Source organism: Mauremys mutica, chromosome 10 (genome assembly GCF_020497125.1).
Source record: "Mauremys mutica isolate MM-2020 ecotype Southern chromosome 10, ASM2049712v1, whole genome shotgun sequence".
NCBI lineage: Eukaryota > Metazoa > Chordata > Testudines > Geoemydidae > Mauremys > Mauremys mutica.
In genome coordinates this window covers 50,405,207-50,421,878 of record NC_059081.1, presented here as the reverse complement: position 1 = coordinate 50,421,878, position 16,672 = coordinate 50,405,207, and the positions used below count along the sequence as shown (strand labels likewise).

Sequence of the window (16,672 nt, the reverse complement as noted above, 5' to 3'; positions counted from 1 at the left end):
GTGATTCATCCCAGACCTGCAGCACTATGCGGTCCCACCAGTCCGTGCTTGTTTCCCGGGCCCAGAATCGCCGTTCCACACCATGAACTTGACCCATTGCCACCATGATCTCCACGGCGCGGCGTACCCTGCTTTGTGAGAGGTCTGCGCCACTCTGTGAATTCCTGTCCTCACCACGCTGCCGGAGCCTCCTCGCCCGATTTCTCAGCAGCTGACTGTGGAAGAGGTGGACGATAAGGTGCGAGGAGTTGACAACGGCCATAAGTGCAGCGATGATCGCAGCGGGCTCCATGCTCGCAGTGCTGTGGCGTACGCGCTGTAACTGACAAGAGAAGGGCGCAAACAGATTTCCCGCCGGAGCTTTCAGGGAGGGAGGGCGTGATTGACGGTTCAATGACAACAGTTACCCAAAAGCACCCTCGACACATTTTTCCCCCAGGAGGCATTGGGAGCTCTACCCAGCATTCCAATGGGCAGCGGGGACTGCGGGAATTGTGGGATAGCTTCCCACAGTGCACCGCTTCCAAAGTCGACGCCAGCCCCATTACTGTGGACTCAGAAATTCGAATTAGTGTATTTACTGTGGATACACAAATTCGACTTCATAAGGTCGAATCCACAAATTCGACTTAAGTAGATTCGAAATAGTCTTGTAGTGTAGACAAGGCCTATGTCCACTGGAGAATTTCCGACACCTGGAGACTCCTCAGTAAGGAAGTGGAGTTTAGAATTGAGGTTTTAGAATTATGGGGCAACTACAGTGCCACACACTAGGGGATATGTTCCACCAGAGAAGGCATAGTCCCTTAATGCTCCTAACTATCAGTTCCTTTGTCAAGTGAAAAGGATTAAAAGATGTACTTAACTGGAGTTCAAAACACTTAGATTAGGTTTGAATTGGGAATGTATCAAGGAATAAATAACATGAACAGTAGTCAGGAAGTAGTTAGTTTCAGATAATAAGACCTATAAAACCAGAACTTATCCATTATTTAATTAATGGACCTCCAGTCTTGGCAGAATAAGTGTCTGCACTCCATCTTCTTTTTCTTAAAGAAAAGGAACATAAAGTGCTGTTCAGCCTCTTAACTTGCAATACTCATTGAACTGGCTGAGATCACTTATATCAAGAAATTTCTCTGAAAAATTTAAGAGCAGTCAGGCAACTGGATAGTTTAAAAGAAGGCTTCCCTACCTCAGTAAAGATCACATTGAATGCATTGGCTTTGGATTTCAAAGCAAAGCAATTATTCGCTTAGTACTGAAACACCAAGCTCTAGAGGAGAATTAACTATCTTCCATGTAGTCTTAAACACAGCAGATGACAAGCCAAAGAATTCTAAAATATGAAACCTATACCCTAGAATGAAGGTGTGGAAGATAGGAGCTGCTGACAAGTGAAATGTAGAATTTTCCAGTGCAAATCCTATAGCTTTCCTCTAATGTTTTCATGAAATCCCAGTGACAGTAATCATGAGACATCACATATTGGGACTGCCTTCTCATGGCTGGAACTTAGTTTACTACTGATGAAAGAATTACAGAAACTTTTAAGTAGAACTCTGAACAAGTCTTCCAAGTTCCCATACTATACGTGCCCATCCCCCACTCAGCTTCCCCTTCTTTTACATCAAAATCCTAATGTATTTAGTCAAAATTCATGGCTTCTGTGGGAGTTTTGCTTCAGTAAAAGCTGACTAGAGACAAGAATTGGCCAGTAGACTCTACCTTCTAATTTTCATAAAAATGTCAAATTTTCCCTTTCTTGAGATGAACTCTTTTTTGTTTACATTGTATATTTATAACAACAAAAAATACTAAAAGGTCTCATAATATTTAATGTACTAATTACCAGCTCTGTCCCCCTTAGTCTCACTCTTCTGTGAACGTCTTCCTAAAACAAAAATATATTTATGATCATTAGCTACAGACTAAATGTTTTTATAGTATTGTATATTGGATATATTCTAATTCTATATATTTCTAATGATATTTGTATACATGTCATAAATCAAGCAAAATAGAATCTTAGAGGGCTACATTATGGCAGTAATTTAAAGAAACTGAAAAGCTGGATAGTGATGACTGTAATAGAACAGGCTGAAATTCACAAAGAGAGATTGATAAATTTATAAAATTAGTTGTAAAGCACATTTTGTCCTATGCTGTATGTTGCAGAAAGAAAGCAAAGAGTGGTCACAGAGGAGGGTTCTAATATTTCTAGGGAGGAAAACTTTTCTGTTGCCCACAAATACTCTGGAACCCATACACCCCAACATGTTATTCTAGTGCAGAGGAATTTGTTCCCCCTTTCCTCCCCCCCCACAGAAGAGGTCAGGGGTCCAGTGATAAATTCATCATTACTTAGAGTCTTTAAATCTTTATTGCATATCTTTCTTAAAAGTCCTCTGATTCAACCTCCGTTCATGAGCTTGATAGTGTTCACTGATGTAGTAGGAAAAAATAATTTCCTCCACTATAGGAATTACTAGATGAAATGTATTATGCAAGAAATCAGACGAGATGATCACAGTAGTCTTAAAAATCTGTGCATCTACAATCCCACGGATCTTGGAAATCTGCTAGATACAAAGGCCACCCACATGAAAGATACTTTCCTCTATATTGCAACATGGCACTCCTGACTCCTTGCAGTACCTAACAAAAGAAAGTGCAGCCACATGTGCTCCCCCAACTGCCAACTGAAATGCCCGAAGGTGTAGATTTAATAGATCAGTAAGTTAATGTGAATTCAACCTGCAGTAATTTACACTGCTCTGCTCCACGGTTTTTGAAGAGGAGAGAATGAAATATAGAATGAATGTTGCCCTCTGCCTCTCACTTCACAAATCTGGATCCCTGTGAAATTCCTGCAGAGAGGCTTTCACAAGGTTTAGAAAGAAGAAACATTTCACTGTTCTGGTATTCCCTCCTTCCATGACTCCCCCCTATCAGAGAGCTCCCCTCTGGTGATGGAAGTGACAGGGAACATGGGGCCCCCACAATCATAGCTTCCCGACATATATATATCATATCTTACCCGGGTTAAAGTGAACATTGCGCCTCTGATTGATATTCAAATGAGATTTAATCAGCTGACAGATAATTGGCACACGGTTGTGTATGGAAGCATGATGGAGAAGAGCATAACCATATTCATCTACAACACTGAGACTGGAAGTAGATGTTTTACGACAAAAAGTATGGAAGATAGCAGATAGTCCTCTCTCAGCAGCAGACTTCATACCATAAGGTAAACTCTAAATCCATGTAAATAGAATAAGAGACAGTATGTCAAAGAGGAATAAAACATTTACTGGAAAAGGAGACACTGGGAAGAGGCAACTTCCAATTCTTAAATTGTGGGTCTATATTGAGGACAAGATCTTTAGCAGATATAAATCCAGTTAACTCCCTTAACTTCAATAAATGTGTGTCAATTTACATCAGATGAAGATCTGGACCCTGAAAATGACTATTTAAAAATGGCAGCATACTACTCAACGGATCTGCCCCCTGTGTATTCAGAATCACATCTATTTACTTGAGACTAAACAACATCATTTTATTCCATTTTACTCCTGTTTACACTGTCGCATCAAAGATGTACGATAGGAGAGTGAACCAATTTCTATTCTGTTGATAATGCATAAAGCAATCAATCGAGTTACAAGTGCATAGTCAAATTTTTGCCCTTTGTTATACTTGTTTAATTCTATTAAAGAGAATGGAGTTGCTCTTGTGTAAATGAGAACAGAATGTGAGAATAGTGGGTTTAGGGAGATGTTACTGAAGCCACAATTTTGCCTGCAGAATCATCACTGATGATCAAGTATCAGAGGGGTAGCCATGTTAGTCTGGATCTGTAAAAAGCAATAAAGAGTCCTGTGGCACCTTATAGACTAACAGACGATAAAACGTCTAACAGACGTCAGTTAATCTATAAGGTGCCACAGGACTCTTTGTTGCTTATCACTGATGATGTGCATGAGCCTCAAGAAAATACAGCTTCACTGTTAGATTCCAGGTGGAATCTGCAGCACTGGCAGTTATTAAAAAAAATCATTGTTTTACTTGTAAACTGTGCAAACTTATTCTGGAATGATTGAGAGACATTCAACATAAAGCCATTTTTAGAGTCAGTTTCCAGAGTATAAATGCTCTTTCAGAAAAAGAATTATACAATAAGTAGGATACCTTGCATTTAATAGCTTTCTTATAACCAAATCTTTTCTTGAATTGCTCCAGTGACTGGATATCAGTTAATGGAAGCCTTTTAGGCTTCAGAGTGCTTATTATTTCATTTATGGCTCCCCACCATGGGGTCTTATATAGCTGCTGATAAAAAGTTTCCAATTCAATGGAGATCACATAGTAGCTGTAACAAAAAAACAAAACAAAGAAGTTTAAAAGGAAACATTTTAGCTCTTTTGTGTACTTTGTGCTTTTATATATAGAATTAAAATACACAGCCAGGTCCTCAGCTGATAGAAGTTGTCAGAGTACCTTTAAAGTCATTGAAGCTACACCACTTTACACCAAATGAGGATCCAGCTCTGTGTCTTTACATATAAAAATATTTTCAATGTACTGTCATTGACAGAAGACGAATAAAATATATAAACAAAAATCATTATACTATACATGTCTGAATAATCAACAGTTTAAGAATTTTTCAGTAGTTGGTATAGCTGAGAATACTTATTTCAAGTTCAATACATCTTATTTAAAACTACTGAATATTTACATAAAAACATTCTTTCCTACAGAACACTAACATTACAAAAGTTTAACAAACAACAATTTTAAAAACTAAACATTTGCCTCAGACTGTTTGTGCACTTTTACATTAATTTTTATAATACAGTTGTGTGAATTCATTCAACTGCTGGGATTTAAAACATGCTTCTTTTCATATTGTCTTGGAACAATATTTCTGAGACAGAATCCTAATTTTATATTATGATTCTACAGAATTTAAGAATATTTCATAATTTCAAGAAAACTTAACCAAAGTTTACAAGCTAGGGTATGAGATTTAAAAAATTGTGTTTACACATAAATTTAATCAAGTAACTCAATTAGCTTTATTACTTTAATATATTAAACAGAACATTATTTAGACTACTAAAATTAAATTTTGATCACATCACATTTTCTCAAACACTACTCTGTCTTGGTGTTCTTGACAACTGTGATTTCTTTCATTTCTAGTCATCAGGTCCAAGTAATCAATAATTGTTTTGAAAACAGCAGTAAACCAGACTAACACTTTGGCAATTTTTACATAGTTTAAATATACAGTATGAGGCATGTTCCTACCTCTTTCCATCAAATTCCATGGTTGGTATGGAATAATGTTCTCTGTATGGTATATCCGGGTCTAACAACTGGGCTACATGGTTTGATGCACAAATCTGTATGTCATCAAAGACGGCCTAGAACAAAAGAATTGTTATATTAACCAGCTGTAAGTGTTTACATTTATAAAGTGGTTGTCTGAATGGCTAAGAACTGACCAGAGCCATTGGATCACTAAGAGCCCAACAACTTAAATTTTGTCTGTGTTATGCCAAACATACAAGCTGAAATCCATTCTGATCACTGTGCATCTACACACACAGGCTGCTTTCAGAGACTGTTGAAAGTTAAATCCACACCCAATGTGAAGTCTCACTGAGGGAATAGTCTTGCTATTGGATGTGGATGCAATGGCTGTGCCTAGCACACTCTCTCTTTAGTACAGACAGGAACTTTGATCCCTGGGAAATGTGTAGGGATATTAAAGAAGGTTTATATTAAACATGGTTTATATGAGAAATGATTTATTGATTTATTGTTGATTAATACTTTATAACTTAAGGTTTATGTTAGAAGTAAATTTGTGATCCCCAACATTTAGCTTCTAACCTGCAAGCCACCAGCTGTGTCTGTGTAAAGCCTGCTCAAAGAGATACTTGGTATAAAACTTGTTAAGCTCAAAGAAATACTTTGTATAAAACTTGTTAAACATTAATTATCTCTAAGTAAGCCAAAACAGTAGCTGTTATAGTGTATAGATAGAGACCCCCACCCTCTGTAAGTTTTCATCTCACTTTATCTTTGCTTGTTAAAAGACAGGGAGTCTCACATAAATTGGTAACACCCCAAAAGGTAAAGAGACAGTGAAATAGATGTGATTAAGATAGAGAATGTATGTGAATGCATGCCTAGTTTAAACAATGAATGAATGGTTAGGGAGTCACCAGCCTGAAGAATTCAGTGTCGGCTGAAGAAGGTGTCAAGTGGGATCAACCAGATGACCCCCGGAGGGCAAACTGGAATCCACCCACCACACCTCAAAGGAAGGAAAAACAAAACATCTAATAACATGGAGCCAGCCATCTGCTGATTGATTTAGCAACAGCAGAATGAAGCAACTCCTATGAACTAACATAGGGAAAAATCCCTATAAAACTGGACTCTAAAGACTGAGGACTTTGAGTCTATGGTTCTGCTGCCAGCCTCCAGGAGCATCAGATGCATCTGACACAGACTCGGCTCCATCCTCATGACCAAGATACCTGGCCAGTAACTTGGCATGAGCAACATCTAGGCTGGTAACTATAACATCTATACAGAACCTGAATGAATGATTGTGTGGATGAATATATGTGTGTGTGTGTGTGTGTGTGTGTATAAGGAATAAGTAGTAATAGAAACAAGTAGGAAAACATTGTCTTTTGTTTTGTTATGGTATTTACAATAAATGTGGCATCTTTGCCTTATCCCTCTTAATAAGATCCTGCTGGTTTTTATTATATTGGTATAACAAATGAATGGATTTTGCCAGCCCCTTTAACTGCCATGTTTCCCCTCAGGGTGGCCATGATACAATACCATGCATTGTGTTGCACAGAGAGAAATCTGTCCCTTGTATTCTATGCATCCTTTAGGGCAATACTACCTCTGTAACCAAGGATACCAATCACGGCAGGTAGAAACAGCAATCATCATTCTGTGTATGTTCATTCTGTCCTGTTAGACTCCTGAACTCTAGTATTAGTCATGTCTGTGAAGAACATTCAGCTGCAAATGGCATGGGGACCTTGATGGTGCTCTGGAGCAATGGGTTTATTCAGAACAAACTGAATTCCATTATCCAAAATCAGTAGCTGTTTGACCTCACAGCTGAAATTCCAGTAGAGACTAATGGTGAAATACTGATTCCACAGAAGTCAATGACAAACACACCCATTGACCTCAATGGAGCTAAGGGCTTGGCTACACTTACAAATTTGCAGCGCTGCAGCAGGGTGTGAAAACACACCCTCTGCAGCGCTGCAAATTGCGGCGCTACAAAGCACCAGTGTAGTCAAAGCCCCAGCGCTGGGAGCCGCGCTCCCAGCGCTGTCCGTTATTCCCCACAGGGAAGTGGAGTACGGACAGCGCTGGGAGAGTTTTCTCCCAGCGCTGGTGCTTTGATTACACTTAGCACTTCAAAGCGCTGCCGCGGCAGCGCTGCCGTGGCAGCGCTTTGAAATGCAAGTGTAGCCAAAGCCTAAGACTTCACACTAAGGTGATAACTGTGGCTACAGGACAGAAGCCCTGTCCTTTCTATAGGACGGGGTAGACAACCTATGGCATGCGTGCCAAAGGTGACACGCGAGCTGATTTTCAGTGGCACTCATACTGCCCGGGTCCTGGCCACCAATCCGGGGGGGCTCTGCATTTTCATTTAATTTTAAATGAAGCTTCTTAAACATTTTAAAAACCTTGTTTAATTTATATACAACAATATTTTAGTTATATATTATAGACTTATAGAAAGAGACCTTCTAAAAACATTTAAATGTATTACTGGCACATGAAACCTTAAATTAGAGTGAATAAATGAAGACTCGGCACACCACTTCTGAAAGGTTGCTGACCCCTGCTATAGGATATAATTTGGGGATAATGCCACGGACTCAGCCTGTTTGCAAATCAGAGCGCTCCCAACTCTCGATAAACTGTGAAGATGCAGATGAAAGTATGATGAAGACTGAGAACTGGAGCCAGACCCACACTAAAGGAACTGGTGAAAGAGAAATGTATGTGTTTTGGGGTTGTTGTTTTTTGAGGGGGGGAGAAATACTGTGTCATTCTCCCCCCACATATGCAAACCTAACTTCCTGAAAATTCTTGCATTGTGCACTCTGTATATTCAGCTGAAGTCAGCATACATAACAGTTGTGCTACAAACTAGTAAACTGATGATACTGAAGATTTACTATAAGGAAATATTGCACTGTTACTTTAGCCTGGCTCTACTATATTTCTCTTACCAAGAAATCTGCATTCATGAGCACATGATTTCCTTAGCTCTCACTGGTATTTTTAACAAAAGTAGAATATTCTCTTATACTATATTAGCTGCAAGTACACACACATAAATCATAGAAAAGATATTGAACCAAAACCTTTATCTTTTCTGAAACATCCTCAAGAGAAGGTGTACCAACATCAAATTCAATTCCTCCATGAACATGAAAATACTCATTCTTTATGTAATGAAAATGTTGGCATTTAAAATCTGGCCCAAACACAAATGGAGGCAATTCTCGTTCAGTCTTAACTTTATCATCTACAAAAAGAGGACATTTTTTTAGAGCACAACAGAAGGTTAAAGTACTACAACGTAATTTCTTAATGCGGTCTAAAAATCTTAGGTGCTAAGCAATTACATATTAGTGTGTTTCATTGAGAAATGATTGTGTAATACTAGTTTAGAATAAATATTTCAGTCCAAATTCAACTGTGCTGTAGCTTCACAGACTTCAACAGAGTTACATCAGGGATGAATTTGGCTCCCTGTACACAATGAGCATCCAAGTTATCTACCACGGTCTGAATTAAGTTATTTGCAGTTGCTATTCTTAGAATGTAAAAAATAATAGTTTCTCCGCACTTAAAAGACATTCACTTTCTTATATAATTATAATTTTATTAAAATTTTCAGAATACATGGTCAAATGATTTTCAAAGTACTGTAATTTAATATTATATGAACAATATACAATTTGAAAATAAAAACTTAAAATTATAACCTGTCTTTTGTAAGCTGCGTACCTGAATATGGTTGAAGAAGCTGATTTAAATTTGGAATTTTCATCTTTCTTTTTAAGCCAAGTAAAAATGGAATCAGAAAGCTCACTATTTTTAGATATTCAATATTCTTACGGATTTCTGCTTTTTTCTCTAAGTGCTTCTTCACGAGTTTTTGCTGAAGAATTAGTCTCTGCTGCAACCTTTGGTATGTTACTGTGTCAAGGTGATCCTCAGTCAATCTTATCACATTAGAAAGCACATATGCTGCATCAAATTTACACACATTTTCATGCTGCTGAACTTGTATAGTACCAAATGTCAACTTAAATAGTATATTGTCTGCATACTGCATAAAGAGATTTTTTTCTTGTGCACTGTTAGGGTCATAAGTTGGATCTTCATTCATGTTTTCATCATAGATTCCCTCAAAATCTGGTTCATTGGAAAGATCAATTAGACCTGCATCACACAAACAAAAATCTACATAAATAACCATATAGCTACTGGATGTAAGTAAAATATATTTTAAAAAACTAATGCCTGTCAAAAAATAATTTAATACAACTGTTTAATTCTGATAAGTATATTTTTACTTTTTACATTGCAGAATTGTACTTATCTTTATATTAACATATTAAACATCACCTTGCTGTTATATACAAAATTGTATCAAATCAGACTGCAGTTTAACTATATCGGGGGGCGGGGGAGAATTAGGGAATTTCCCAGTAAGAGCTGCTCCTTTTCCTCAGTGCTCTAGTGGATACACTGGGCATCCTGATATCTTTTTCTCGAGTAAATTTAGTGCTCATGAAAATGCTAAATAGACAGCCCTGGAAAAATGAATCCCTCTACTTAGCTACACAATAGGCAGAGCTGTAGCTGCAGCACACTCCTCCCCACTCCCTTGGCAGTGGCCTTGTTCTTGTTCTGATGGGACTACCAGTAGGGGTGAGAAAGTTCCTCTCTGCTGAGACTGCCAGTTATGACTTGCTCTGATTCCCATTTAAGTCACTGGAAAGTCTCCCATTGATTTTAATAGGATTTGGATCAGGTGATTACTGCCAACACTGGGCACAATTTTGTAATGTGTATACTTGTCACTAGGAACTGGATTAAGGCACCAACTAATTTCTCATAAACCACCAAAGAGTAATGACAGTAAATCAGTGGTTCTCAACCAGGGGTACGTGGACCCGTGGGGGTAGGCATAAATCTTCCAGGTGGTACATCAACTCATCTAGATATTTACCTAGTTTTGCAACAGGCTACATCAGGGGGCGGCAACCTCTGGCACACAGCTCACCAGGGTAAGGACCCTGGCGGGGCAGGTCGGGCCAGTTTGTTTACCTGCCACATCGGCAGGTTAGGCCGATCGCAGCTCCCACTGGCCGCAGTTCACCGTCCCAGGCCAATGGGGGCGGCGGGAAGTAGCGCGGGCTGAGTGATGTGCTGGCCATGGCTTCCCACCACCCCCATTGGCCTGGAGTGGTGAACCGCAGCCAGTGGGAGCCGCGATCGGCCGAACCTGCCGACGCAGCACGTAAACAAACTGGCCCAGCCAGCCAGGGTGCCAGAGGTTGCTGACCCCTGGGCTACATTAAAAGCACTAGTGAAGTCAGTACAAACTAAAATTTCATACAGTGACTTGTTTATACTGCTCTATATACTATACACTGAAATGTAAGTACAATATTTATATTCCAATTGATTTATTTTATAATTATTTGATAAAAATGAGAATGCAAGCAATTTTTCAGTAATAGTGCGCTGTGACACTTGTATTTTTATGTCTGATTTTATAAGCTAGTAGTTTTTAAGGGAGGTGAAACTTGGGGGTTCACAAGACTGGAAGGGGTACAGTAGTCTGGAAAGATTGAGAGCCGCATTAAATCAATATGAAACTGAGCTGGATTTTAACCAGTGACCCTGGTTCTATATTTCATTAGCAATCTCTACCATCAGTTGTTCTTGAGATATATTTGTGAGAGCCACAGGATTTCTCTCAGGTGTTTTTTGTCTTTTATTTAGAAATTTTTTTTTTAATTTTAGCCCAGTCTTATTTGTTATATATTAAAAGAGTAGCTAATTTTAATTCTTAATAATAAAGCCAAAGTTGTGATCTAAAAAACCCTTTGTAAAAAAATACATACAAACTTTTTTCCAAGTATTTAGAGCCATATTTTCAGAAGGGTTCAGCACCCTGCAGCATTAACTTCCCTGAAATGAAACTACAGAGTGTTGACCACTTTTGAAAATCTAGCCGCTTAATACCAGTCTCAACACCATTTTGAAAAAAATGATCTTTGAAGTATTTTTTTTTAGTTTCCAACTTGATGACTTTTCATATTATCCAGCAATCTCTTGTTTTTTCAGATAATGACCCCTAGCTCTTAGGAATATGCTAAGTACTTATCACTTGTAAGATTATTTTTCTTTAAATGGGCTATAGTGGCTGAAAATACCAGAAGAAAATAACTGGTTTTTTACTCACCTGCTGAACAAAACTCTGAAAAAATATTTTTTTCTGTTTGCGGATTCCCATCCATATCAATATCCATACTGGAACGCCACAATTCAGAGAACCTGACACGCTTCTCTTTGGGCATATACACACCATGCCACAGTGCTTTTAACATGTAGTCAACGCTGATCAAGATTTGTCCAATTCTGGTGTCAATGTAAGCTGGAGGAAGCTGACAAGATGTGCTGTGATCGTAATTGGAATCTAAGCTGATGGAAGGAATTTGGTTTAAACAGTAAATTCCTACAGCCAATTCTCTCAAAATCTGATGAACTTCTTTACAGTCCAAAGGTACATCTGGCACCACTGGTGCTAGGAAAATTGCAGTTGGGGAACTTATGTTTTTTAGCTGACCCATAAGTCCACTGGGAAGTTCTAATGGCAGGTGTAGGTCATCTTTAGAAGCCAGCCAGCTACAAGAGGTAGTGGTAAGTAATTCCTGTAATTCACTTCGGTCAAATTTGTCAAAGAAGGCACTGGCATTTCTCTGTACTGCTAAATTTGCTAAGTAGGTTGTCTCATCTGCTTGTTCATTTCTAGGTAATGTTTTTTTGACAGACCTCAGCATTCTCCAATCGTTCCTTTCTGCAGTGTCTAAAATTAAATACTTATAGAAACATAAGACAAATAAGTATAATAGTTATTTAATTAGGTATTAATATTTGTAAGAAAAATGACTTTCTTTAATAACAAGATCAAAATATACTACAGCATACATGAGGTGTTCCAAGCTATTTCAAGGCAACACATTTTTGAAAATGTTATTTTCCTTGAACCAAGAACTTCATTTTGCCTATGATATCCAAGGATTGAATTGGGCCAACTTGCAATAACCAAGTGAACTTTTTAAAAATATGTATTTATGGAGCCAGGCATTTTGTGCTTTAGAATCTAAGACGGGTAGGCAACCTATGGCATGTGTGCTGAAGGTGGCATGCGAGCTGATTTTCAGTGGCACTCACACTGCTTGGGTCCTGGCCACTGGTCCGGGGGGGCTCTGCATTTTAATTTAATTTTAAATGAAGCTTCTTAAACTTTTTAAAAACCTTAATTACTTTACATACAACAATAGTTTAGTTATATATTATAGACTTATAGAAAGAGACCTTCTAAAAATGTTAAAATGTATTACTGACACACGAAACCTTAAATTAGAGTGCATAAATGAAGACTTGGCACACCACTTCTGAAAGGTTGCTGACGCCTGATCTAAGATGTCATTTAAAAAAAACAATATGACCCTCATGGCTGGAAAAACAAACTTCAACTGTGAAAAAGTACAAATCAATGCAGTGATATTTACAGACAGACTGAAACAATTGCTCTGGGCAAGTGTCACTGCCCGATTACTCTGAAATGGTTGTTGAAGATGAAGTCTAGTAATGATAATTTAAATATCAACATTTTAAATTTCTTTCTTTCAGATTACCCTATAAGGTAGGGACTATGTCTTTGCTTGTAATGCACGGAACACCTGCGAATGAATTCTCAAATCTTCACATGGTGTTTTCTAATACAGAGCAAACACTAAACACCATTTACTACCCAAGGCATACATTATTATGTATCTCATAAACAGGACCACCAGATTCGCATGACATAAAAGAAATGTATCATTTCTTATCTTCTTCCTACGCAAGGTCTTGAATACGGCAAGAAACCACTCATTCCCACATTGTCCCTTTGAACTCTCACTTTCTACATGCTAATCCTTCTTCCTGTAGGGGATTGCTCACTCAAGCTGTTTATGGAAACATAACTCCCTACAGATTCAGGACGTATGTCCTGTCTTACACAGAACCCAGAATAACAGAGTGACAGTCACTTGAGCATCCAAAAAGAGAAATCCTACACCCAGAAAACCTAGCAAGTGGTGAAATTTTAATTTTGGAAGTGCAGAAGCTCTAGAACCACCTACTGAAAAAATAGAGATGATTTAGATCCCAATAGTTACAGCAGTGTAATTCTGGCAGGGCCTTGGAGTGACATGAAAATTAATACTAGCATTTTAAAACTTAGCTTTAATAGTCCTTTAAAAATCCGGGAGGGAGTTCATGATTTTGAAAGAAAATCCCTCTTGGGAAAAAAAAATCATATTTCAATTTATGACTTTGAATTTACTATTGTTACAAGTAACCTCTAAAAATATATACTGTAACAGAAAGAGTAAATAAAACATAAACCATAGGAATTGCGACACTGGATCAGACCACTAATTAAATATATATGCTGTCTCCAACTGTGTCCAGTACCAGCTCCTTCAGAGGAAGGTGCAAGAAACTCTGGAGGAGACATTATGGGATAATCTGCTCCCAAGTAAATTTCCTCCTAGCCCTCAACAGTTAGAAATTAGCTAATGTCTGGAAGCTTGGAGATTTATACAGCTTCTAAAACTTGTTTATTGGTGCTGGTCACTATTATAACTACAGCCATTGGTAGCCACACCGACACTGAACTGTTTTTGGAATCCTGTTAAACTCTTAGTCTCCATCATATTGTGGCAATGAGTTCCACAGGCCAGTTAGGCATTGGGTAAAAAAGCAACCAATTTGGAGGCATCTGGGCCTGGGGGCGGGGGCAGCACCGCCACAACCGCCTTCCCAGTCCGGGTGGCTGAATGAGGTATCGGTTGGCAACCTCCTGCCTCCAGGGACACAGACAGCACCGTCCCCAGCACAGAGCGGCGTCCCCGGGGGTCCCACGCCGGGCTTCTCCCCCAGCTCTCCTCCTCCTCCTCCTCCTCCCGCGGGTCCCTGCCCTCCGGCTCACCAGCCTGGCGGCGAGGTGGGAGCTTCCATAGGGGGCCAGGCTCCGCTCTGGCCGGTCGTGGCGGCGAAGGGAGGGAGTCCCGCGGCCCAACCGGGAGAAGCGCGCGCGGCGCCTGGCCTGGCGGGAACCTTAGCAACGCGGGACGCCGCCGCCGCCGCTCCCCCTTGGCAACCCCCGCAGGGGGAGCTGTGCACGACGCGCTGGTCGTGCCCGCGGCCGGAGCGCGTCCCCGCGAGGGAGAGCGCGCGAGAGTCGGGGCTGCGCGCCAGGCCCAGGCGGGGGCAGTGGCTAGAGCCGGCTTCTCTATTTCGTGCTGTGGGGCGGGGACACCATCGCCACCCGGGAAGCTGCCAGTGCGCCCTTCTAAACGAGGGCGCCGCCTTCTGCTCGCTTCTGAGGGAATCCGTACCCGGCGGACCGCCTGCGCCAGCTTCCCGGCGGGGGGGTTAGGAATAATTTATCCCTGATCACACATCACCCCAATTAATCTTTGATGAAATGTAAACAAGTGGCAGCAGGAATAACTGTGGCGGGGTGACTCACTGAATGCAGGGATCCCGTTACCGCTATAAAACCAGTAGCTGCACACTTCAGCTCGAGTCAAAATGGGAAAATTGCACAACAGGGAATTAGCGCTCCAACAGCACTGCTCGCAAACCCGCCCCGGTAGCTAGGCTCTCATCTAGTGCTTTTTTGCTCGCAGCTATTCCAGCACTGTGGGCATCCTCTCATGACTCAAATCTCTGCCCCCCTCACGTTTAATCCCACTAATTCTAAGGTAACTGAGTCCAACAATAACAGGCCCTGGCCTTATTCTGATCTACTCTGAACTATTCTCAGGGCTTTAAAATCTTACCCCCTACACTACAGCGGGGGTCTCACTCACCCCCTTCCCCAGTGGCTAGGAGGGGAACGAAAGCCCTCCCATTATATAGGACTCCCATCCAGGGATCCTATAACCAGCATTCTTTAGAGACCTTGCTGCTGCCTCCTTGGACTTCCTACTATAGCCTGTCAGCAGGCCTCTCTATAGCCTCTAATTTCAGCCTTTTTTCAGGGCTGGGATTCCTAGGACGCTTAATCCCCCAATAAAATCCTAAACCAACTTCTTCCATCTCAACTTTTCACAACTCTAAATTTCCCTTGCTCTATTCCTCCACTGAATAGCTTCCTGGACTCTTTCCCTTGAAGTCCAGATCCTGCCCATTTATTAGATCTCTCCCACTTCTTCCCAGATTTCCCAATCCCAAAATCAAATCTGCCCCTAGGTATTTTCCTTAAGCCTCCCACTTTCCACTCCCCAGAGAAGAACTATATGGTTCCTTCCCTACAGTCCTTCTAATACTGTGCTTCCTTTCTTTATCATCATCCTTGCCCAGCTGGGGTGCATCTTTAATTAGGCCTGGTCCACCCTTTGGTGCAGCCAGATGTTAATTCGCATCTTTCAGAGCCAGGATGGGGTATACACTCTGTCACACAGCCTTAATTTATGTACAGTTTGGGGAACAGAGAGACACATTTAATACATGGTTTACAAATTATTTGTCACCCCCTCTTCCCCTTTTGAATTTCAGGCATTCCCTTTCCACAAGTATTTATGGTCACTTTCTCATTTGTGCTTGACAGTCTATCCCAGGGGTCAGCAACCTTTCAGAAGCGATGTGCCGAGTCTTCATTTATTCACTCTAATTTAAGGTTTCGCGTGCCAGTAATACATTTTAACATTCTTAGAAGGTCTCTTTCTATAAGTCTATAATATATAACTAAACTATTGTTGTATGTAAAGTAAATAAGGTTTTTAAAATGTTTAAGAAGCTTCATTTAAAATTAAATAAAATGCAGAGCCCCCCGGACCAGTGGCCAGGACCGAGGCAGTGTGAGTGCCACTGAAAATCAGCTCGCGTTCCGCCTTCGGCACCCGTGCCATAGGTTGCCGACCCCTGGTCTATCCTAATCAGGATGGGTGTCATTGTAAAACAAATAAAATAAAGTTACAATGGAAGAAACATGGATTTGTATGATGTACATTGTTCATAATACTTTCTTACCATCACATCACTGCTAAACAATAGTGATATAGACATTCATTTTATGAGTATCTCTCTATATTATAAACCAGATGAGAATTATATTACTTGTATTAAATCTTGACTTTTCCCTAATCCTAACAATCACTGTTCTGACATGGACTTTTTAGTATCTTGAACTAAGAATTTCTTAGAGAGTTTCATTTTTAAAATATATAATACTAACACAATTAAAATGTTAAATGTAGAGTACATTTCAAATGGACAATGCAATATTGATAAA

General features: G+C 40.0%; 1 protein-coding gene across 9 annotated transcripts in view; it reads right to left on the bottom strand.

The window, feature by feature from the left end:
- The window catches only part of ANKAR (ankyrin and armadillo repeat containing), a 58,935-nt gene that overhangs the window by 41,958 nt on the left and 305 nt on the right, over window positions 1-16,672 (bottom strand). For 8 of the 9 annotated variants that reach the window (XM_045032228.1, XM_045032233.1, XM_045032235.1 and 5 more), the window contains exons 2-8: window positions 11,564-12,200; window positions 9,091-9,528; window positions 8,442-8,605; window positions 5,323-5,438; window positions 4,198-4,378; window positions 3,041-3,260; window positions 1,853-1,894 (exon numbers count right to left, since the gene is read on the bottom strand). In XM_045032228.1, coding sequence (XP_044888163.1) covers window positions 1,853-1,894; window positions 3,041-3,260; window positions 4,198-4,378; window positions 5,323-5,438; window positions 8,442-8,605; window positions 9,091-9,528; window positions 11,564-12,200 — 1,798 coding nt within the window. Of the gene's footprint in view, window positions 1-1,852; window positions 1,895-3,040; window positions 3,261-4,197; window positions 4,379-5,322; window positions 5,439-8,441; window positions 8,606-9,090; window positions 9,529-11,563; window positions 12,201-14,362; window positions 16,110-16,672 lie in introns of those variants that run through there. The other variant, XM_045032230.1, reaches the window with a different exon arrangement.